The 24,263-nt window shown below is 43.5% G+C and overlaps 1 protein-coding gene across 2 annotated transcripts in view; it reads right to left on the bottom strand.

Annotated features, from left to right (window-relative positions):
* BICDL1 (BICD family like cargo adaptor 1) overlaps positions 1 to 23,622 on the bottom strand; it is an 82,177-nt gene extending 58,555 nt beyond the window's left edge. For both annotated transcript variants that reach the window (XM_075533900.1, XM_075533899.1), the window contains exons 1-2: positions 23,194 to 23,622; positions 15,344 to 15,559 (exon numbers count right to left, since the gene is read on the bottom strand). In XM_075533900.1, coding sequence (XP_075390015.1) covers positions 15,344 to 15,559; positions 23,194 to 23,622 — 645 coding nt within the window. The remainder of the gene's footprint in view (positions 1 to 15,343; positions 15,560 to 23,193) is intronic.
* Positions 23,623 to 24,263: the final 641 nt, after the last annotated feature.

Consider the following 24,263-nt stretch of genomic DNA (forward strand, 5'->3'; position numbering starts at 1 on the left):
ACATTGAGCAACTCACTCTGAGTTAGTGCACCCAGTGGCATTGTCTGGGAAGGTTCTTTCTGGTCACAGTCAATTTTTTTTCTAAGAGCAGTTTCGCTCAAACCTCGTTTTTTTTGTGATGGCTGGTTTAAAAGAACAACTGTGCAGCTTTGAAATTTTGTTTCCTGCTCGGGGGGAAAAATTCTGCAGAAACTGTTATGATGTTGAACACAGCTTACAAGACAGCGCTATGAGAAAAACTCAAGTGTATGAGTGGTTTTCTTGTTTCAAAAAAAGTGAAATGCCGATTGATGACAAACCTCATTCTGGAAGGCCACCAGCTTCTAAATGGCCGAAAATGTTGACTCATACTGATGACTTTCAGTGCATTTGGAGTTTGTTCCACTAGTCCAGGCTGTTAATCGAGCTTTCTATGTAGAGGTTTCTGAAATGATTGCGTAAGAGTGTGTGACAAAAAAGGCCTGATTTGTGGCAGATAGGGGACTGGTTTTGCCACAAAACAATGCACCTGCTCACGCAGCCACCTCAGTGTGCCAGTTTTTGGCAAAAAACCAGCATACCTCTCTTGCCCTTTGCTGACTCACCTGACCTTGCTCCCTGCCACTTTTTGTTCCTGTGAATGAAGAGGGACATGAAAGTGAAGGAAAAAAAATGAGGGAGGTGCTGTCAGCCATCCAAACAGATGAGTTTGTAAAACGTTTCCAAGAATGGAATCGCAGATTTGCCAAATATTTTAAGCGTCATGGAGAGTACTTGGAAGGTGATAAAGTTGTTTTGTAAAAAAAAACAAACAACTTAAATACATAGCTTTGGGGGGGAAAAATCCAGTTTTTTTTTTCACAGAAATGTCTCACAGGCAGCGGAACTGCAAAATCCAGTTTTTTTTTTTGGGGGGTACCCCCAAATGTTGCTGGTGGTACATACCCATTAAAGCTAGTTCCTAAACAATACCTAGCAGGAAAAATAAGCAAAAACATGTGTGATAATAAATGGTACCAACATTTAGGTTTTATCATTTAAGCAAATTAGAGTTTGACAAAAAGCATCTCTAACTGTCCCTAACCTTTGAGGATAACATCAAGGACAATGATTGATCCTGTTCCACGCAGAGCCGTATCAGAGGCAGGATGCTGATCTGCATGAAGCATGACCTGGCATTCTATGGCAGATCTCATATTCATATTTTACACAGTTTTTTCCCTGTAGAATAGAAGTTTAATTATAGATCATGTCCAGAGTTCAGCTATACCTTATTTCCTAGACTTCAATTAGAAAAATGGAATGGATAGAACTATAGAATGATTTGACATACATATTAATCGCAATTAATTTTTAAAAACATGGAATGTATATCTATTTCTCAGATCTAACTTTATATTAGAAAACATAGAATGGACATCTGTTTCTTAGATCTTATTACCAATATAGAAAAGATATATGTTAAACCAACTCTGACATCACAGTGGCGTCTTGTCTGTTCACTGAGCCTGACCAGACAGTGTCATAAGGAGAGGAGTAACTGGTATCCATAGCAACATCGCCAGTCTGGGACCATGTAAAAAGCTGTAACCCAGCAACGAATGATGAGAGGTGTGTGCCGAGGGGATTCTTCCAGTTGTACAAATGACAAACACGCCATCCTAACTGTGACCAGTTGTGTGACGGCAGCGTGGAAAATCTGACTTCAGAACTGGGGAATGTCAGCCTCATAAAACCTAAATGCCACGATGCATAATTTCAAACAGGCAAAGCACGGAAACACTCTCCACTCCCACACCGTGAGCTGGCTGCAGGGAAAGTACCTCGAGTGTTCTGACTGGAACGGAAAATAAATTTTGTTTTGGCACCAGTCACCTCAATCTCCATTTCTAATTTACAGAGGCAGTGAAATCGGATGAGAGGTGAAGTCACCCCTAACCCCAGAGAATAAGGACTATGCTCTGCATGTAAACAAAGGTAGCATCACAAAGCTACTATATTTACAATGTATTGCATAAAGTGAGACTTTTCCCTCTTGAGAATTTTCTTTCTAATAGATCACATACGTACAAGAGGACGCCTCCATGGAGCACCACTCTTCTCACGCTCTCTCTGGGTCCCCCACCTGCACTTGTCCATCTTCCCTGCCCCGTCCTGTCTTCTGAACTTGGTTTTTGGGCAATTGCCGTCCCTTTGGTCTCATACTGAGGCACAGGTTCCTCTCTGGTGTAACCGTTCAGTTTGAAGGCCTGTTTGGTTCAAAGGAGACCTCTGGGTGTGGATTTAGTTCCAGGTTTCAAGTATATCTCAGAGCCATAAGTCTGGCCTTTTTTATGATTTTGTACTTTGCATTACATTTTCCTCCCACTCTGTCCAGGGATTTTTTTTCTCCCTCATTTCCCCCCCTCCCTCCCTGCTTCTCCCTGCCTCATGAACCCTTGATAATTTAGAAATTATTACTATTTTGTCACATTTTACACTGTCTGACATCTCCCTTCACCTACTTTTCTGTTGTCTGTCCCCAGGGAAGAGGTTATATGTAGGTCCTTGTTACCGGTTCCCCCTTTCCACCCCACCACCCTCCCAGTATCGCCACTCCTACTACTGGTCCTGAAGAGTTTATCTGTCCTGGATTCCCTGTATTTCCAGTTCTTACCTGTACCAGTGTACATCATCCCCTGGTCCAACCGGACTTGTCCAGGGTTTCTATCGTGATCCTAATCAGAATGGGGGGTAGTGACAGCCAGACATTGTTCTCAGGCTAGTGAAGCCTGGATGTGATTCATGTGGTCCTGCAGTCCTTTGTTTTCTTGAGTGCTTGTTTTCCTTCACTCTTCTTAGCTCCCAACAGGAACACAGGCCAATAGTTGTATCTTAAATGGCCACTCACAAACTTTTTAAAAAATGATGAAAATTATACATTTATTTGGCAAAGTGATCTAGGCTCCAAGTTAAAATAAAATTCTGAATAAAGTATACTAAGTATTTTCTAAGTGTGATATTATATTAGATGTATTCTAACCAATGCAGAATAGCATGCTTACTAGGCCAATAACAATTGAGCAAATGCAATCTTAATAATTCCACAGGAAACTGCAATGTGCTTTTTGCAGGCAACCATTTTTATGATTAACACAACTGCAAGAGAACTGGCTGCTCACGAGCTTCGAAAGCCGCAGTTGCTAATTACCAAAGTAGGATATAGAACATTGTCTTGATGGACTATATGGCATGTCAATTGAGCTAGATGTCCCTTGAGACAAGAGTTTTCTCTGCTACATACCTGGATATATTTGCAGCACATAAAAATAAGTATGTAGACATACCTTCAGCCACGCCTATTTTTGTTTGTGGGCATACCTCCACATGCCACCCCACACCTATTCAGCTTACACATTTACCTATTAATCCACTCCTGAATTACTGTTTGTATTACTGTTAGCACAGGATTGTGTATACAACAGTATTTACTGTTACGTTTTAGTCTTTTGCACCTTCCAGTGTTTTCCTTTGTCTTGGCCATGTTGTGTGTGCCTCTCTTCGTGTATTGTGTTTTCCTACACCCAATTCAACACTTGTCTCTGATCTAGTCTGTGAATTCACCTCTTCCTCGTCCCACCCCTGGTAACTACCAAAGTTCCTTTAGCTTTGAGTAAACTTTTCTGGACTTTTTATAATAGTGGTCTCATTAGACTTTTGTCCTTTTGTGATTGGCTTATTTTACTCAGCAGTTATGTGTGATGTCCACATTCATCCATATTGTGTGATGTCTCTTTAGTGTTATTCTTTATTGTTGCCCAGTAGTCCTGTGTGTGTCAGGACCGTGGTTGGTTTATCTATGCATCTGTTGATGGGTCTTTAGGTTGTTTCCGTCACTTTGCTATTGTGAATAATGCTGTGGTGAACATGGGTGTGCATGGATATATTCATGCCGTGCTCTTATTTCTACATGAGCTATATCTAGCAGTGGCATTGCTGGACCATATGGTATATCTGTTTCCAACTTTTAAAGGATGCACCACATTGTTTTCCACAGGGGTGTGCCATTTTACAATCCCATGATCCGTGTAGGAGACTTCCAATTTCCCCACAGCCTATCCAGCATTTGTTTTTTCTGTTTTTATGATTTTTATTATTGCCAGGTGAAGCAGTACCTCATTGTTTTTCTTTCTATCTGTCTAATGGCTCAGGAGGCCTAGTGAGACATGAATTGAGCTGCAAACCACAAGAGCCCCAGTTTGCAACAACTAGCCACTCCACAGGTAAATACGAACCTTCTTGGTCCTGTAAAGATTTACGGCTTTGGAAACCCAGAGGCAGTTCTACTGTGTCCTATAGCGTCACTGTGAGTTGGAATCAACTACCTAGCAGTGAGTTTTTAGCATCTCTTCGTGTAGTTGTTGGTTGCCTGAACATCTTCTTTGGTGAAGTCTTTGCTCTTGTCCTTTGCCCATTTAAAAATTTGATTGTTGATCTTTTCGTTGTTGACATTTGGAGTTTTCTATACATTTTAGAAATCAGTCCCCTGTCTGATATGCTGTTGCTAAAAAAGCTTCACTAATGTTTAGGTTCTCTTTGTACTCCTTTGGCAAAGTCTTTTGAGGCATGCAGGAGTTTAATTTTTAGAATGCCTCAGTCATCTAGTTTATCTTTTACTGTTGGTGACCTGTTAGTAATGTTTGGCATGCTGTTTATGCCGTATCGTTTTACAGTCAGGTGTCTAATCCTTTCTTGAATTAATTTTGTTAGTTACCTATTTTTCTGAAAATGGATATCCAGTTTTGTCAGTACCACTTGTTAAAGATGCTATCTCTTTCCCACTTAATGAATTTCAACTGTTTGTTGGAAATACATATTCATATGTACAAGGGGGCTTTTGAAGAGTGAAAGAACCATCTGGTATAATCCCTTTGTTTAACTGACAAAGAACCTGAGACCCAGAATGAGGATTTATTCAAGGTCAAGTTACTGATTGAACATGGGGAAGAATCCAGGCATATATCTTTCCATTAAAATACCACACTAATTTTCTTCTCTCATTTAAATCTAATCTCATTTGGACTCTTAAAAGGTTAAGAAATAAGCATATTATGAAGAGGCTTAAAATTTTGTGGGAAAAAATTCTACGATCTTTTAATTCAGTTTTTTATGACCTTTTTGAAACCCCCTCATATGTAAAGCCACTGAAATTTTAGAGCGCATTTGTTACAATGGTTAGTGTTACTCTACCTAAAATAGCCATGACTGGGTGGGCCTATCTTATCCCAAAGCAATCAGATAAAGATTCCCATTTTTATTATTTTGGGGATCATGAATCCCCAAAACCTCAAAGGAACCTATAACTTCAAAGGAATTTATCCAAATCTAAGATATGCAAAGATATTACCTGAATACAAAACGAACACAGCATTTCTATTTGGAAGAGAATGGTCTGTGTGTGCCAGAAGGGTGGGGGTGGGGGGTGGGAAGGTAGTTATTGTTGAGTTCTGACAGGTGACAGAGTGGAAGTAATGTGTAACAACATTTCTAGGTGTGGAGATTTAGAAGCCACCACTGAAGACGGCAGGAGTTGGTTTGGTAACTGAATCTCTACTTGATGAGAGAGCCACTCACTAACCAACGAAGCCGTTGTTAACTCCTCTGTTAAACCACCAAGGGTTGGGGGTTTGCCTGTTAAACAGCAGCTCCATCATTAACCAACAGAAGTATCGTTATCGTCATTCCTGAATACCACCCTTTGTTTTAAGTCTTACCATGTTCATTTCTAAAGGAATGCCTTGTTTCACTTGTGAGCCAGTGAAAGCCACATGGCAGAGGGCAGTGGTTTTCCATCTTCTTAATGCTGCGTCTTCATACAGTTCCTCGTGTTGTGGTGACCCCCAACCATAAAATTATTTTCACTGCTTCTTCATCACTGTCGTTTTGCTACTGTGATGAATCGGGTGACCCCTGTGAAAGAGTTGTTCGACCCCCAAAGGGAGGTTGAGAACCGCCGGCATAGTGGAAGCAGCAGCAAAGAAGGAAGAAGCTGTAGATTTGGGCAAGCCACTTCTCAAGCTTCAGTTTTCTTAGCTATTGACAGATTAGTGATAAGCAAATATTTTAAAATATCTTTTTGACTATTAAATGTGACTTCAAGTATAAAACATAAAAATGATCAGGTTGCAGTGGAACTGAGAAGGTGACAGAAATCCTCCCATTTCCTGTCCCCTTCGGCTCTTCCTTACATGGATCCCTGAGGCATCTCTTGGAGACCCGTGGCTCGCTCTCAGGTCATAGTTTGAGAACTATCATCTAAAGCATAGTATTCCAAATTTATGTGACACCCCCTTTTCCTTTGCTATATGAACTCTCATGAGAAATCTCAATAATAAAACAGATAAAGTAATCTTTTATGAATAATAGTTCATATATTTAAAATTTTAAATGTATTTCTTTATTGTTCAGTAACACCAATGAGCTTTGTCATGAAAACAATCTGATGCCGGGGGACAGGAGGATAGTGGCAGTCGTGCATCTCCTTTGGTTTTGACATATTTGTGGACACAGTCTTGATTTAAAAGTACTGGAGAAAACTTTTGTTATTGACCTTGTGGAGTAGTTACTACTGCTGATAGCTCTCTTGCACAGCTCACTTTACAATCACTTAATACTCGTGAGTTGACAGAAGTGGCAGGAAAAGTCTTAGGCCAATGTCTCCACAAGGCAAGTAAATCTGACAGCACACCTTAAAGCACCGATGGTCTTCACCTGTTAAATGTGGCATCTATCACAAGGCAGTGCGAGATGTCTAGATTGGTAATGCTTTTTAAAAGCGTTACAACGTTAAAAAGGGAATCAGTTTTTGCAGACTCTCTGAAAAGCAAACCGTTAACAAACTGCTGGTCTAGATGGACCACAAGTGCTTTTAGCTCTGCAATATGATCTGATAGCCCTGCATTACTGTCATGAATGTCAGCAAACAGCAATAAAGATGACACTGTCGGAGTCAAAACATTACTCACTTCTCATGATTGTTGACTCACTAAATATTTGCATTTTTCTTTTCAAAGCAATAATGTTTAGAAACCATGACTGTGGTTAGCCAGCATATGCAACAAAGTGCATAGTTTGATGCCAATTTTATTTTATTTTTTCTTTGCCAGCGAACTCCAACATTTCCACCATCTACAACCCTTTCTGCCAAGTACCACATTTGGCAGCCCCATCTCACTCACACCAGGAAAGGGCCAGCTGGTTGACCATTCCAATGCGATACACTAAACTGTCTGCAGACGGCAAGGGAGCCCAGGTGTCAATGCCAAAGAAGACTGACTACCCTTGTGTGAGACTAAGAGATTAAGAAGATTACTCTCAAAGCTCTCGTGATATACAGATAAGGCGTGTTTGGTGGCAAATTAAAATGTTGGAGGCTGGAACCTACCCAGCAGCTCTGATGGGGAGTGGGCAGTAAGGGGAAGTCCAGGAAGCCTTGGAAATCTGCTCCCAAGAAAACACTAGGGGTCACTGAGTCAGAATCTACTCAATCACACTTAGCCGCAACCCTTATGGAAATTCATCTGAATCCAGAGTCTTTCAACTCTACCTAGTCCGTCATAGCATGCCAGAAGCCCTAGACTCTCTTTTGAAAACAAAAGACAGTCCTAGATAACACTTGTATCCAACAAAACCAACCTGAAGATTCCTGAGTCAGGCATGGCTCTCTGGGTAACTAATTAAGAGCAGGCTCAAATAATCAAGACACAAATCTACCAACAAAAGCACACATATGCTGAAAGAATAAGTAATTACCACCCTAATGTGTTTAACCTACTAATTAGCAATCGTACCAATCTGGAGAAAGACTGGAAATGCTGTCTTCATAGAGGGGAGCTGCTGTTTGCAGAAGCCCCTTTTCTGCTTGAGCTCATTTCTAACCCTTCCATATACGCTTGATATAAACAGACAAATTGCTAGAAATGAATTTCAAACCTTTGTTGATTTCATCTTACCCAGTGACTCTTAGGTTCAGGGGCATCCAAAACGGCAAACCAACTAAGAACACAGACCAAGGAAGAGTGCCTATCTGTGAGGAGGTTTTTAATTTCCAATTACATTCTTGAAAATGTACAAAAACTGATACTCAAGCCAGTGGGTATCCTGAAACCAACGAAAGGCCTTGGGCAAGTGTCACTAGGTTGCTAATAAGATTAGAGGTCACACTACATATAAGCTCCTCCCTGGGGGACAGACAACAGAAAGGGGGTGAAGGGAGACATCCGACAGTGTAAGCTATGACAAAATAATTATTTATAAATTATATCAAGGGCTCATGAGGGAGGGGGGAACAGGGAGGGAGGGAGAAAATGAGGAGCTGATGCCAAGGGCTTCTGTGGAGAGCAAATGTTTTGAGAATGATGAGGGCAATGAATGTACAAATGGGCTTGACACAATGGATGAATATATGGATTGTGATAAGAGTTGTATGAGCCCCCAATAAAATGATTAAAAAAAACTATAATGGAAAATTTCCCACAAACTTCTTGAAATGCTCATGTATGTGAATGTTCTTTATACATATAAATAACTATTATTTTTTATGGGAAATGCTTGTTTTTCTAATACTTTTCAAGAATAGGCTGAGTAAAAATGGTTGTGCCTTTTTTCTACAACACAATCCCTGTAGATAAAGTAGACTTTTAAGAGGAAAACAAATAATAGGTCCCTCTAACCCCCCCCCCTAAATAAAAAGGGGTATAAAAGCCGATCCAGCAATGACAGTAACTTTTGGTGAGCAGCTGCTTTGCACAGTGAACTGTCCTCAGCACAAGGATGGCTGTGCTTCACCCTCCAGAGAGATGCTGTGCCGCTTGGGGCCATGGCTTCAGAGCCTCTTACCCAGAGAAAGGAACCCGGGCGAAAAAATATCATCAGGAAAAATTTGCTTCAAGAGCTGATGCAGATTCAGCTGTTAATTCAAAACAAGCTGCTCAAAGAACGGGGATCTGTTTACTTTTCAGAGGAAAATTAGCCTTTTCAGGGAAAATTAGCATCAGCTAGTATGTATGTGCTGCAGTCTTTGTGTGAGAATCCTACCTTAGGGACTGACTAGCAACACAGTTCCAAGCAGGCAGGAAGCAAATCGCCCTGTTTGCATCAAACTCCTCCTACACATTTCACCTCACACTTGCTTCAGAAGAGGAGTGACTGTCTATAGGCTCAGGGTGTGGGGGCGGAAAGCAAGCGGGGTGGAGTGGGGGGAGGGGGTGAGGGCCTTGAGAAGGGGAAACCAGCATTCTTGTCTTCAGGCACTCTAAATGAGTAAATTCTTGGGTGACAACCTTACAGGAAGTACCAGAACAACAGTCTCCGTCGTGAGAGAGCTTGGATCACTGGGAAATGGAACTCAAAATTTATCTCAGGGTAATGGAATCCTTATGGGAAACCACCATGGAGGTTCACAAGGCAGTGCAGGGATTCCAAAGAAAATTCCTCCTCTGGCTTTTTTTCTCCCAGGATGCCACTGTGTCTCCAGTGGCTTCTGACAAAAAAACCGAGGAGTCGTTTTGATGATTCTTGCCTTTTCGCCTCATCTCACACCGATCCATACCTTGGATCTGCCTTCAGGAGGGATGCACAACCTAATCCCTCTCATCACCTCTACAATCAAAACCAAAAGCAGACTCACTGCTATCAAGTTGAATCGCTCCATAGGGTTTCTGAGACTTTAAATCGTGACATAAGCAGATCATCTCTCGCCCTTCGAGAGGATCATCTGGTAAGCAGTCCAACGCTTAACCCACTGTGCCACTAGGGCTCCATTCCATAATCAAACCTCTACTTGGGGAGCTGCTTCTTCATGGGTCTCTTTGCTATGGGATGCTCTCCCCACAGTAACTGGAGTAATCTTTATAAAAACAGCTATTAATCAAGGCACGATGCTCCTCTGAAATACATCACTAGCTTCCCAGAATGCTAAATAAACTCCTGGTTGGTATCAAGGCCTGCCAGGCCCTACATTATGTGGCTTCTGACTCCCCTTTGATCTCATTGCCTGTGCACTTTCCAGACTGACTACACCTCAGCCACCTTGTTCTCTTTCCTCCAGTTCTGAGGCTTTCAGTCACTGAACATAACCTCTGGGGAAGTAGACAAGAATGAGTTAGCAGCTTCAAATGTATTAGTAATATTTTACTTTTTTAAAAGCAAATATGGCAAAATGTTAAAACTTGGGGAAAAAAACTTGCAAACCCTGTTTTGTATTATTCTCTGCAATTTTCTGTCTGACTTTTAAAAGTGGACAATCTTGTTTTCGAGCCATCTAGCTTTTTAGTTTCCTCAGCAGGCGTTCCAGTCTGACCCCTGCATTTGCAAGCGAGTGTGAACGGTATCCTATTTACTTCTTATTTGGTGTTTCTACCACGACTGAAACACAGTTGGAAAATCATCTCTCACTTCAGCTGCTTCTCAAGATTGGAAAGGCTAAGTGAGATACTTGTGGTCACTGACATTACTGCGCGAGCAGGAGTGTCCCCACTGTTCCCCTCACTGCTCGGGCTTGCTGCTGTGCAAGCAGACAGAGAGGATCTTCCAAGTCTTCTAGGCGGGGCGAGCCAGCTGTGGCAGGTGAAGCAGGTGACAAATCACCTCAGGACTCTTTGGTACTGGGCAGAAGAACTGATAGCTTTGATGCTGCAGTTCGGGGAGAAAACCAGCTGGGGCTCTAGAAGTTTCCTTTGGAGAGCCGGTGAGAAGCACTGTGTTCTCGATGAGGGTTTCTGGAATGGTCTCTATTTACCTGTGGGGGTCTTCATCTCAGGACCTCTCCTCTTCCCCAGAGCAGGCACCATGGCATCCTCTTCACGTTGACATTTTCAAGATGACTGGTGTCTAACGAGTCTTATTAAACCCCACTGTCAATGCTATCCTGGTGCTGCTTTCTAATTTAGACAGTGGAGTACACGTTCTCCGGTGACGTCAGCCTGAGTCTCACGAACATGAAATTCACAGTACCTTCAGAGCTAGAAGAACATTTAGAGGGCATCTTGCAAGAATGAGCAGATTCCCTGGAATAAAGGTATCCCCAGGGAATGCACGGCAGTATTCCGGGGACTCTTAGGTGCCATCAAATAAACCTGAACCGATTCTTAACATAGGAATGGTAAAAAACAGACATTGGCGAATATACATTTAACTACCAAATACTTTCACACACTGATCAGTTAAGCCAGTCTGCTCTGTTGTGGATAAAAATGCAAAGCTCACATGACTTTCTGGAATAAAAGAATTTTTTTTTCCTTGCAAGAGGCTCACTCGGTGTTGCTATGAGTTGAAATCTACTCGAAGGCCCCTACCACCTAACAATATCACTTCTGATTCTCCTCCTACCTAACTACAGGACCAATGCTGGACCACATGCAGAATCATGCCTATAAGATGACGACATGAGCATTATGGTGTCTACCACCTATGAAGCATGTACTGTTTGCCCGACTTCGCGGTTGAGCGCGGCACATGGACTACTGCTTTTAGTCCTCAGTGTTACCAGGAAATAGCAGCAACAGGCTTGTTTCCATTACACAGAGGAGGAAGCAGAGACTTAAAAAGGTAAGGTGACTTCCCCAGGTCTGCCCAGTTAGTAAAAGGCAGAGTAGGTGTCTGATCTCAGAGCCATCTGGCTGCGGGGCCTGTGATCTTAATTACTATCTCAGAAGTTTAAAATGGAGGCACAGAACCTCAAATTGGTTTTGAATTGGAAGATGCGTAATCAAGTTACGTATCTTTCTGTTGCGTGAATTTCCCTACTCACAAAGTAAGAATATCTATCCCTACTTCACCACAATGAGGATACAGAATTCATCGCTTCCATGTGCTCATTTCCTATTTTCGAGCTGCAACTGTCTTGACCACACAACGTGTACATAAATCTTCCCGCAATCAGCAGCAGTCATAGAAAGAACCTATGTGTCCATCCACTGATGGATGGGTACACAAGATGTAGGATATCTACACCAGGTAATATTCTTCAGCCATGAAAAGGAAGGACTGATGCACCCGCTACCACATGGACGGATCTTAAGTGAAAGAAGCCAGGCACAAAAGACCACACATCGATGATTCCATTTATATGAGATGTCCAGAATAAATCCATAGAGAATGAGAGTAGATTAGTGATTGCCAAGGGCTCAGGGTCAGTGGAACTGGGGTGTGACTGCTAATGGGATACAGTTTATTTTTTTTTGGTGGGGGAAGAAATGTCTAAAATCAGGGAATGGTAACAGTTGGTCAACTCTGAATACACCAAAAACCACTGAATTGTACGATTTTAACTTCAGAAGGCTGTGTTTTGTGGAATGTGAATTAGAATTTCAATTAAGGTTTGTTGAAAAAAGAATGAAGAACCTTGGAGTCTATCTCAGTCAAAGAAAATAGTATATGTAAAAATATTCTGGATAGAAGCATTCCAGAAATATTGTACTACAGCGGTTTAGCTATTACACATGTCTTCTCCCTCTGCCGGCTGCCATCTTGTCCTAGGAGAATCTTAATTCACTTCAAAGTATTCAGCTCCTCTAGTTCCTGAACACTCAGCTCATAGACTGATAATAAAATGCAATCTAAACTGGCTGCTCATGGAAACCCCAGGGGCTTGTCCTGTTTAAAAAGAGGAAAGGAAAAGGGCCAGGAAACTCACCCAGGCTCATATTCAAGGCCAATGAGGGTAACAAGAATCTAGATCCTGGGGAAACGTTGTCCTCCTATGTTCTTTTGGGAGCAGCTATCAGCATGTTTTTGAGAGAGGAATCTGGCAAAAGAACCTCCACTACACAGATATTACTTTAGTAAAATGACTAGCAATACTGGGACAAACCCTGACCTTCGTACACTGCAGGACCTAACATGTTATCTCATTTCTATCTCATTAGTACTGATGTGATGGGGAAAGTGAGGCACAGACCAGGCCACCCAGGGAATAAGAAACACAGTAAAGAGTCAAAACAAAACAAACCAAACCCATTGCCACTGAGTCAACTCCAACTCACAGTGACCCTCCAGGGCAGAGTAGACCTGTTCCTTAGAAGGCATTCGGGGAGAAGAATGCCTCCTGTTTCTCCCCGGGAGTGGCTGGTAGACTCAAACTGCTGACCTTGCAGCCATGCCACCACTCTGCCACTAGGAAAGTCTATCCCCAACACCTTGATCTCTGGCCGTCATTCTCTCTCCCCAGCTCACAGGGCAGGGCCTGCTCTGCTCACAGTACCTGGCATCATAGACTTCATACTCAGAAATCTTAACTTTCCCTTTAATTGTTCTGGTTTGTTGTGCTCATTCCCTACATTTCCATAAGAAACTCTGGGCCAGAGTATCTGCAAAATGTTTGTTTGTTTGTTTGTTTTTTTAACAAGTAAAGCAATCTGGCCATGCTTAGCTGATTCCTTTAATCTTTCATGAATAATGAATGATATAAATCAACAACCTCGTGAAGACCCCAAACCCACCTGTAAGATAACTGGACAGTCCCTCTCAGAAGGGCCACACAGAAAGGATGAAAAATCCAGGGTGTGGTACAGCACCGATGATCCAAATAACTATCCTTTAGTTCTTTAATATTTCCTTCCCTTACTGTTATGGTTTCCGCTTGTTTTACCTCATTAATCATGTTAGACTTGCGTGTGTTCATTTGTATATTTAAGATAGCCCGGTACATGAGAGCCAAGAGAGAGAACCCGTCAGAAACAGTAGCAGGAGAAATGGTTCCCTGGGGGTGTGGAAGATGGGACAGGATGCCGATAGCACTCATGACTGTGTAACCCCACTAGATGGGATTGAACAACAGAATTGTATGGGAATGGATATATCAGACTGTGTAAGGTATGGCAAAGAAAACAGAACTATTACAGGGGAATAAACAATAAGGGTTCCTGGGGGATGGGGTGGGGGAGGAAGGGGATAAAGGAGTTCAAGAAGAAAGAAAATGTATTGAAACTGATTGTGGTAGCAATTGTACAATACTGATTCATGTGATTGAACTATGGATTGTTATGACATCTGTAAAAGCTCCCAGTGAAATGATTTAAAAAAAGGGCTCAACAATCTATAAAAAACAACTTTCCAAGGACAGATAGTTCCTTCTCAATTATTGACAAAGGGTTTGAACTGAGTCTGAAATGTGGCTACTGAGTTGGCCTCATGAAATGACTTCTTGGAAAATTGTCCAACTCCTCTTTCCCAAAGAGGTTCTGGTGCTTTGAGGACCTTGATGAATATCTTGTAAATAAGTTCTTTAGCTCCCCCGGCAACTGGAACCTTACCTTTCACATATGAGGGGGTTTCAAAAAGTGTGTGGAAAAAACTAATGAAAAGAGAATGGCTTATTTCCCATGAACTTGTTGAAGACCTCTTGTATGTTTTGATATTTCCTAGCAACTGGCTAGTTTCCAAGACTCAGTGTTGTTTCTTTCCTCTCTCCCTTCTCCCAAGGTCAACGTTCACTTCACACTTATAGACAGGCATGCAGGTTGTCACCAGTCTCAGAGTACCCAAAGGAAACTTACTGTGGCACCAACGTCATACGAGGCTACGCATCAAAGGAGTGGAGAGCCAGGAGGTTAGCCCTGGGCAGCTCTAGCTCAACTTCCCCAAAGACCGACACGCTAAGCATGCCCGTGCGGACAAGGCTGTTCTCTCCTGAGAACATTGGCTCTCAGGGATGAGATCGGAGTGGGAGTTCTTTTTCTCTGGTAACCAAATAGTTAGCAGTTCTATTTTTAGTACATGGGAAGGCTTGAGGTGCAAGGGTAAATCTAGCTTTTCATTTCCAATGGTTGATTTAGAGACCATGGTTAACAACATTCCTGCATTTCTTAAAAAGGTATGTTGCACAAAAAAAAAAAAGCATGTTGTGTACTTTGATTAAATTTCCACCGATTTGGCTCTCAACCTCCTCCTCTGCCATGATTTTACATTCTCGACCTTGGTTAATTAATACTTTCATGAAACCACTCTATACCGGCGTAAGTAGGAATTCTTAGTGTCGAAATTAAAAACCAAAGCATTTGTAAAGGTACAGAGGCACACATCTCTTTTCTCAACCTTAAGTAACATTAACGAATGTACAATCGCAAATGCAATATCAAACGAGAAAACGCCAAACATGATTTGTCAAAGTCTAATAGCTAGTTAATGACAAGGACTGGTCTTGGCTCCAGACTTCTAGTTCAGCAAAGTCCAAAGTCTTTCTCTTAGAAGATACTGAGCTTGCCAATAGCAAGTCCAAAGGCAACCAAAATCAGAATTGCTGTTACTGCCTGCCTGACTGGCATTTTAATAGGAGCCGTTTCAACTCTCAGAAATTTCCCTTCTAAGTTCTTAACTCGCGACTCACCCTGCTGAGTTGATCCAGTAACCTTTGGTTCTGTTCAGACAGCTCTTGCACCGCCCGGGTTTTTTCTCGATCTGCTTCCCGCAGGTGGACTTGCTGCCTCTCCAACTCGTCCTGGAGCTGCTTCACATCGCTCTCCAGCTCGGAAACTCGCCCTTCCCATTCTCCTTCTCGGTTCTCAAATCGTCGTCTTAGTTCGTGCTTTTCTTGTTCTAAGTGCTGGATGGAGGAGGGAAAAAAATTTTTTTTTCTTAAGTTGGCAAAAGTTCTACTGCCTTTCTTTCCGTACACTTCCAACTTTTCTTTCCCTCAGTCAACCAGCCATGGAGGACAATCTGCCACCTAGGACAGATGGAAGTTGCCCAATTCTTCATTCTAAATGTCTTCCCTTTAGACCAGAAAGTCAATTTTCTCTGTAAACTTTCACCCAAACTATAAGTTAGTTTTGATTTTTTTCCTCCCAAAATTTCCTTCACCCACAGCAGGGGAGAATTTGTTTCTTGGATACTATCCCCACTGAAAACACTTAATGATGTTGTGTTTATGCCTATACTGAGTATGCAGTTCTAGCCTTAGACATTCCCTTGAAATTTAGCGAGTCATGGACCAGTGGATGACTTGTGTATTTAAACAGCTGAAAATACATCCCATAACCAAAAAGTTCATTGTTTTAAGGAGGTTTCTTTTGGTAAAGGAGCCCTGGTGGTGTAATGGGTGACGTGGGACTGCTAACTGCAAGGTTGGCTGTTTAAACTCACCAGCTGTGATTGGGAGAACAATTAGGCTTCTGGAAAGATCGACAGTGTTGGAAACCCACAGGGGCAGTTTTACTCTGTCCCACAGGGTTTCTGTGACTCAGAATTGACTCAAGTGGCAGTGGGTTTGATTTTCTGCGTTTTCCTTTGGAGCCATCTTACTCCTGGCAGAGTACCAGGCACTTAGAACCATGGGGTTTTCAGAGCTGGAAAGAACTTCAGTGATCCTTTAGACAAACCATATCTTCTTACAAATGAGGCAACAGAGAGAGGATGAGAGATTAAGTTCAAGGTCAATACTTGGAAATGGCAGAGTTGAGATTTGTAGCCAAGTTCCTGGCCTCTGTTTAGAACTCGGTGGAACACTGTATTTCAAAACCATTTAATAAGCTGAAGTTCAGACCTACTGTAAATCCTGACCCATTAAGTTTTATACTTCAATTTCTGATCCATTCATTTGTTCTTCACTGTGTACTGTGGGCCGGGTACTATTCCTGGGGACATAGTGATGACCCAAACAGACAAGGCCATTGTCTTCATAAAGCTTTCCTTCTAGTGGTAGACACTGATAAAAGTGCAGAGGCTTTAAACTTTTGTAGGAAACTGGAATCAAAAGATATTGGGGGGGGGCGGGAAGAAATGCAGGCAATCACTAGCCATTTGAGAAACACAGATCAAAACAAAGGAGATACCACCTCCAACAAGCATTGATAACACAGTTCAAAAAAGCAGAAAACAGAGACACTGAAATCCTCATAACACAGCAGGTAGGACTGTAAGTCAGTACAACCTCTGTGGAAAGGGATACGGTACTGCCTTAAACAATTGGGAGTAGAAGTACCTATGACACAGCAATGACACTGCGAGGTAAATACCCTACAGAAATAAGAACACAGCACAAAGAGATATAGGCACACCATGTTTTTCACACCATTATTCATAAAAGCAAGAAGAAACAACCTGAACACCCATGGGTGGAAGAACGGGAAAATAAACATTGGTACATACATACAGTGGAATATAATGCACCATTAAAGATTATGATAAAAACCAAACCAGTTAAAAAAATTAAAAAAAAACTGAACCAGTTCATGAGATGAACAGACGCTGGGTCTGCACAGCCTGACGATGTTTCAGAGTCCAATGTACCCCTCTTAAAAGCTTGTGAACAGCCATGTAAGGTGCGACTATTGGTCTCTCTCATGCAGAGGAAAGATCAATGAAAACTCAAAGACATGGAAGCACAGAAGACTGATGAAGTCGAAACATACACGGAAAACAATTAGTACAATGGACTAATACGTCATGCAAACATCAGTCTCAACAATCCTGAAACAAGAAGAACTAGATGGTGCCCAGCTACCACTACCAATGACTCTGAAAGGGACTACATTAGAAGGTTCTGGATAAAGTGGGAGAAAAATGTGGAAAACCCCAAATTATAAAAGATTCAATGTTGCTGGTGGGACCCCCTCCCCTACCAAGACTATGGCCCTCTGTCATCCTTCAGATCTAGATTTGAACTCACCCCATTTTAGAATAATTAACCATTTACAAACAAAAGGGTAGCATTTACCCAAGGACCGAGTTCAGAGGGCTGGAAAGGAGGAGGAAAGGAAACAGGAAACACAGGAAGGCAGTGGGATCGGTGAAGGTACCTTGTGGGGGGTTGCAGTGGATGAGGTAAAACAATGTGCATGAATTGTTGAATGTGAAGCTCTGATCTGCTCTGCAAACTGTCACCTAATTCACAATAAAAATATTAAACACGTAAGCACACCAAGTGTAACCCAAATGATCAGAATTTACTATGACGGAGCAGAGTCAAAAGAAATGTGCCCAGAGGTCGAGAAGCTGACCCGAAGTAAAAACGGAGCATATTAGCAAAGACTAATGAAAATAACGTGCAGCCTCCCAAGCAGACCACTTTCCAGAGGCTAAATCATTTGGTTTTAACCCCTGTGGCACATTACTTTCGAGTTATACATTTTACAGCCTCGGTGTTGAGCATGTGGGAAAGTGAGGAGGCCGAGGAGGGGTTGCTAAGCCTCAGTGGAGGATCTCCTGCTCTCTGCTTCCATCACACTGTGGAACCTCCCCAGAGGACACTGTAGCCACTGCAGACACTTCAGAAGATGGGCTACAGAAATAAATGCTAATTGCTATCCTAAAATTATGATCCTTTGGTTTTACTGAGTTTTCCCAGAACGAAAAAAGACTGAGCAGAAGGCGACAGCAGAGCTGGGTAATCACAGTGTTACTGAGAGGCCAGATAAATTAGGCTTGTGTTCTAAAAGAACAGAGAGGCTTCAAAATATTCCGCAAACAGCTGTTAGGGAACAGCCCAACCAAGCAACTAAAACAATCCAACACACTTAGGGGGAGCAGTGTGATGAGGGGGACAGGTGGTGCCGATCAGTCTATTCTGTCCTTCCAGTTCTCTGGACAGGAGACAAACTTCCTACTTCAGGCTTCCCAGCCATTTGGGGGGAAAACAAACAAAAAAATTAGACCTTCCTGTTAACAGAGGTACAGAATTTGGCCTTTTGTCTATTCTGGGGAAGCAAGGTCCCTCCTACAGTTGTTTTGTTCAACTAATATGCTCAGTTATCCAGCAAACACTAGGCAGAATGCCAGAAAGTGTGCACGCCAGTCTCTGTGCACGCCTTCCCTCACTTTATGTTCTGTGGTCTTCTAATGTCAAAATGAGTGAGGCCTTTGAAAACAAGCAACTTCTAAGAAACTGTCATGGTCAAGAGGAGCCTCAGAAACATGACAACTAAGGGGTGATGTGGGGATACCCTATAGGGCAGTACTACTCTATCCTCTACCAAATAATTATAAGTGTGATTTGGAATTGTAGGTGAGATTCCTAGAACAGAAAGGCAGGTAAAGGTTAAGGCAGTCTGCACACAATAAGAGTATATATATGGGGGAAAAAAAGAGTATATATATGAACAGGTGCCTTGGAAGAAAACCTGGCAACCTACTGAAGAAAAAAGTGAGCCCGTGAAAACTGCACTCTACCTGTGGAGCACACATTTACCCTGGCACTCAAGGGGTTTCCAGGAGTCTGGAGTTGATTCACCAGCAACTGGTTTAGTTTTAGTTCACCGTAATGCAGTGATAGTAGCTCATTTACGAACTGTGGCAAATGCACCATTCTAACCAACGTCATATGTTAATAACAGGAAAAACGTTTTTCATAAAACAAAACAAAAAAGTATTTAAAACCCCAAAAGACAAAAGTCAGTATCATTAGTCTATATAAGTATATATAGAAATGTTTTTCTGCAAAGGACCAAGAAAACAATATGGTAGTTGAAAAAAATACAAACCAAAAGTACTGTTATTTAAGCAGACCAAGCATTGAATGCAAATCAGCACCCAGAGTTAGCTTGCTGAGATCCACCAGTGACTCCCATTAGGTAATCATTTTCATCCTGATTTTGGGCCCTCTTAAAAAATGGGGTGCGGTAACTAGAATCATGAGAATTGGCCCAGGAACCAAACCAACCAAACCCATGGCCAGTGGTTCTCAACCTTCCTAATGCCGCAACCCTTTAATACAATTCCTCATGTTATGGTGATCCCCCAACCATAAAGTTATTTATTTTTATTTATTTTAAAATTTATTTTTATTGCTACTTCATCACTGTAATTTCGCTACTGTGATGAACTGAGCGACCCCTGTGAAAGGGTCATTTGTCCCACAAAGGGGTCACGACCCACAGGTTGAGAATCGCTGCCCATGGCCATTTTGTGGATTCCACTCATAGGGGCCTTATAAGACAGAACAGATGATGAGGGCAACAAATGTACAAATGGGCTTGACACAATGGATGGATGTATGGATTGGGATAAGAATTGTAATGACCCCCCCCCCAATAAAATGATTTAAAAAAAAAAAGAACAGAAGGGCTCCTTAGGGTTGTCTTAATGTTGAGCTTAATGCTCAATCCACTGTATTTCCAAGACTCCTTGGCTTACGAAAGGGGGAAGAAAATACAAGTGAGGAAAGAGACTCTCTACTGTAGATACTTCCGATGAAAATATAATACAATTATTTATTTTTAAAGATTCGCTATAGTAAGAGATAATTCACTCACAGCTGCAAAGGGAAAAAATGGGGATCTTGAGGAATAACAACTATAAAAAAGAAATATTTGACCCGGAAGAAAAAAATTATATAAATCTAAATTTCCATCTTACATATTAAAGGAATAAATGAACACCCTGGTTGAATGTAAATTTTAAAAGTTAAATGCCCCCCCCAGAGGGGGTGGAACAGACACCGTGGGGGAAGGGAGTCAGCAGTTGGTGTAAGATATGAAAATAATAAGAGGGTGGGAGGGGGAAGGGAAAGAAGAGGAGCTGATACCAAGGGTTCAAATAGAAAGTAAATGTTTAGAAAATAATGATGGCAGCAATATGTACAAATATGCTTGATACAATTGATGTAGGGATTGTTTTAAGAGCTTTAAGAGCCCCAATAAAAATTTTTAAGTTAATATAGACATGAAAGAAAAATATCTCCCCCAAATGCCTTTAGAAATTTAAGAAAACAAAAGAAATTTAAGAAAATGAAAATCTGCTTAGCACATTAATCAGATAATAGTATAGTGAATTCAAAGGTTATAAAAAATGGCCCAATGCATCCAGTTTTTAAAATGAAATAAACATTTTAACCCTGAAATAAACTCATGTTAACCCTGGGATGTACAGCTAAACATTTAAAAACAGAATCTTGTACAACATTCAAATCTGATAGAGTATGAAAAAAAAAGAAAAAAAGTCTAATAAACTATGCTATTGAAGTATAAAAAAAAATCTGATAGAGTATGTCTTTAGTGAGACAGTAGCATAGGGTCAATTATTTTACGTTTTAAACGACAAAACAAAATCTTGGATTTGACATGTGGATCTGGAGATGTTCGATATTGACAGATGAATAGGTAGAAAAGATTTTGAAAATGCTTTCTGACCCTGAAGTTAGAAAGGGGCTAATTTCAAAACAAAGTAAAAGAACAGATAAAATGAAAATAAGACACTTCTCGTGATTTACGAGTCCTCGTCCATGTTTACGTTTTAGGTTGACCTGTGGAAAATATCTTTGACCCTGCTGACAGTCTCTGGGAAATCACAGATACCTCTTAAAGGGCTGGTTCTCTACTCCAAAATGTGCAGTTGGAACTTTGACTAGGTGACATGCTAAAATCTGGATGGTTCAAGAAATAAATTATGAGGAGAACTCATTCATCAAAAGAAGTAGATCCTGTTAGTCAGGTTTGTCACAACCATAGCAACACTAAAAAAATTCATAAACAGCCGGCAGCAATATCTTTATATTTTAAAATGTACATTTTAAAAAGGTAATGAGAATTTGCAAACGTGTCCTGTCGGGCATAGTATCACTGAAACTCCATGCATCATGGTTTATTTAAACAACGAGTGATTTTTGACTGTTAAGTAAACATTTCGTTTAAATCATTAGAGTTTGTAAGCTGACCTGCAGAGGATTAAAAAAAAAAAGAAAGCTTAAGAGTTTTAAGCTATTTTGTTCGTGTCTGCTAACTCAATCACCAAATGCCAAAGGTAATTTATTCTTTTACTACAGAACGTTTCTTGTTATGGAGGAATTTTGAAATCTTTCCCCCTTTGTTGAGGGAACGTATAAAGGTTCCAAATGGAACCCAGGATGTGTGTAACTGCACACTCGGGATTACTATGCAATCTCTCGCTCATCAAACTGACTGATAAGGATGTCCCTTTCAAGTTCGCTGTCTCTTGAATCAAGTTCCTCACTGAAAGAATTTGGAATCACAAGTGTAAATCTCTCCTGTAGTACTTCTTTGTAAAGTCGGGTAATTGAATCTCTTAAAAAAAATTTTTTTAAGACACCCTTTTCTTTCTGGACCTCTACTTCAAGTGGAAATGAAACAATTCAATTCACCGGGATGCTTGTTGGCAGTCTACCCATAGGTTTCACAAACTACTTTTCAGAGGCTGTATCTCAGGAGTTCATCAATGGGCAGACCTAGTTAGCAGGCCAAGTGAACTAACTGCAGGCCACTCACGGCTTTCTTTCCCCCGTCTGATTTACTTTTGATAGGCCGTGGGAGTACACACACAGACACACTTAAATGCTATTTTTGAAAAGTTTCTGTACGATAGAAAAGAAGAAGTGCGACAGAACCAGACGAGGATCGATTTCAGACCTTTTATTCAGAGTTTACTACTGTACTCTTGTTCTAACTAAGAATGAAAAGAGCTGGTCACAACCTGACAGGGCATTCTGTACAGGTGCAAATGGAGACTTGTGTCTCCACTGCCAGTGATGTCCTACCACTAGCATGGATGTGTGCAAGTCTCTCTCATTTTCAGAAATGTTGGCAGTTCAGGGCCTTTTTCGAATTACAGGCAGCGAGAGCTCAGGATTTAGCCCGGGTCCCAAGAATTAGCAGGAAGATTACAGATACTGGAAGGGGGGCTTATGGGCGTAGTGAATGCAATACGGTTCTCATTTGCATTTGACCATCCCACTGCAGGCAGGGACCCAGAACGCCAAGAAGCAGGGTTAAATAGAGCCTGACACCCAGTCCTAAAGGAAATCCACCACTAGCGGTCACATGTTGAGCCCCGGCCTGTAGGGTCGCCTGCTTTCTGCCCTGGAACCACATTTCCTAATCGTGGAATTATTTGAAGGCGATCTAAAGCTCCCCGAGGGGCACCTGCTCCCCACAACTATGAGCTGCCAGCAAGTTCAAACAAGGGCAGGTGGAGGCCCCAGATCCCACACCGGAGATCTCTCCCGCTCCCACCCTGGTGTGAGATTAACTGCTTCGGGGCCGCCGTGAGCAGGTTGCCTCGGTTCTGGGAGCTGTATAAATTAGTCATACTGTAAGCTCTATTTTAGACACTCTGTACAGTACAGATATAGAACGGCCCACAGCGGCGGGACAGTCGGGGGTGCCGTGGAGGCCCTAATCTGACCATGCACTGCCCCCCCTCCCCGCCTCTTTCACCTGTTTCCTGCTAGATGGGATGGGCCAGGCTGGGCTCCCCCTGCCGCCCACCCCTCCCAGACAAGGTCTTCACCTCCAACTTGTCGGTCAGCTCCTTGTGCATTTGCTCGTACTGCCGGCTCATGTCCTGGTTCCTCTCCAGCAGCGCCTTGCCCAGCCGGGCCGCCAGCACCAGGTCCTTTTCCTTCTGCCGGATCACCGACAGCAGCTCGGGGTCCTGAGCGGGTGGCACCCGCGGCCCGGCCCCCTCGGACGGCGAGCCCGGTTCGGTCGGAGGCTGCTCCCCAGGGTCGCACGGCCGCTCCCCGGCCGCCAGCAGCGCCAGCTCCTCCTCTAGCGCCAGTTCCAGGTCCCCCGGGGCCCCGGCGAAGGAGACCAGGGCGGCGGCGGCGGGGCTCGCGAGGGCGTCCCCGGCCGCGGCGGGCAGCTCCATGCAGCAGGCGCTGTCCGGCTCGGCGGGTGCTGAAGCGCGGCCGGCCAAGCCCAGGCAGAAGGCGGACATGGCCCCCGCGCGGCGCCCGCAGCGGTGCGGCCCGGCCGGCGCGCGCCAGGCTGCAGGGGAGGGGCCGCCGCGCCGCCCCGCGCCCCGCGCCGCCGCCGCCGCACGCGCCCCCCGGCCCGCGAGCCCTGGGTGCGGCGCGCGCCGGCCGCCCCTCCCCCGCCCGCGGCACGCGCCCCGCGCCCGGCCCCGGCCCCGGCCCCGGCTGGCGGCGGGGAGGGAGGGAAGGAGGGTTCGGAGAGCAGGGAGGCCTCGGGGCCTCGGAGCGAGAGGTGAGGGGTGAGGGGTGAGGGGTGAGGAGGGACGCCGCCGCCCGGCTCTCAGCCGCCCTGTTGCTGCCGCTGCTGCTGCTGCTGCCGCCGCCGGCCGGGCAGCGCCTCACGGGGCGGGCTGCGCTCGGCTGTGACGCTCGCTGCTGCTGCTGCTGCTGCCGGCGGTCGCCCGCTGCGGCCGCGCTCCATGTCCCTCGGCTCGGCGGCAGCCCCAGCGGCGGCGGCGGCGGCGGCTGCTGCAGGGGCCGAGGCGGCGGCACCACATCGCGCACCGCGCAGCCCGCGAGCTCCTTCCTGCCGGCCCCCGCTCGCCGGCTCCGGGCCGGCCGCACCCGCCCCGGGCTTCCGGCCGCGCCCCTCGCCCCGCCCCTC

The sequence above is a fragment of the Tenrec ecaudatus genome, chromosome 16 (assembly GCF_050624435.1).
Source record: "Tenrec ecaudatus isolate mTenEca1 chromosome 16, mTenEca1.hap1, whole genome shotgun sequence".
Taxonomy (NCBI): Eukaryota; Metazoa; Chordata; class Mammalia; order Afrosoricida; family Tenrecidae; genus Tenrec; species Tenrec ecaudatus.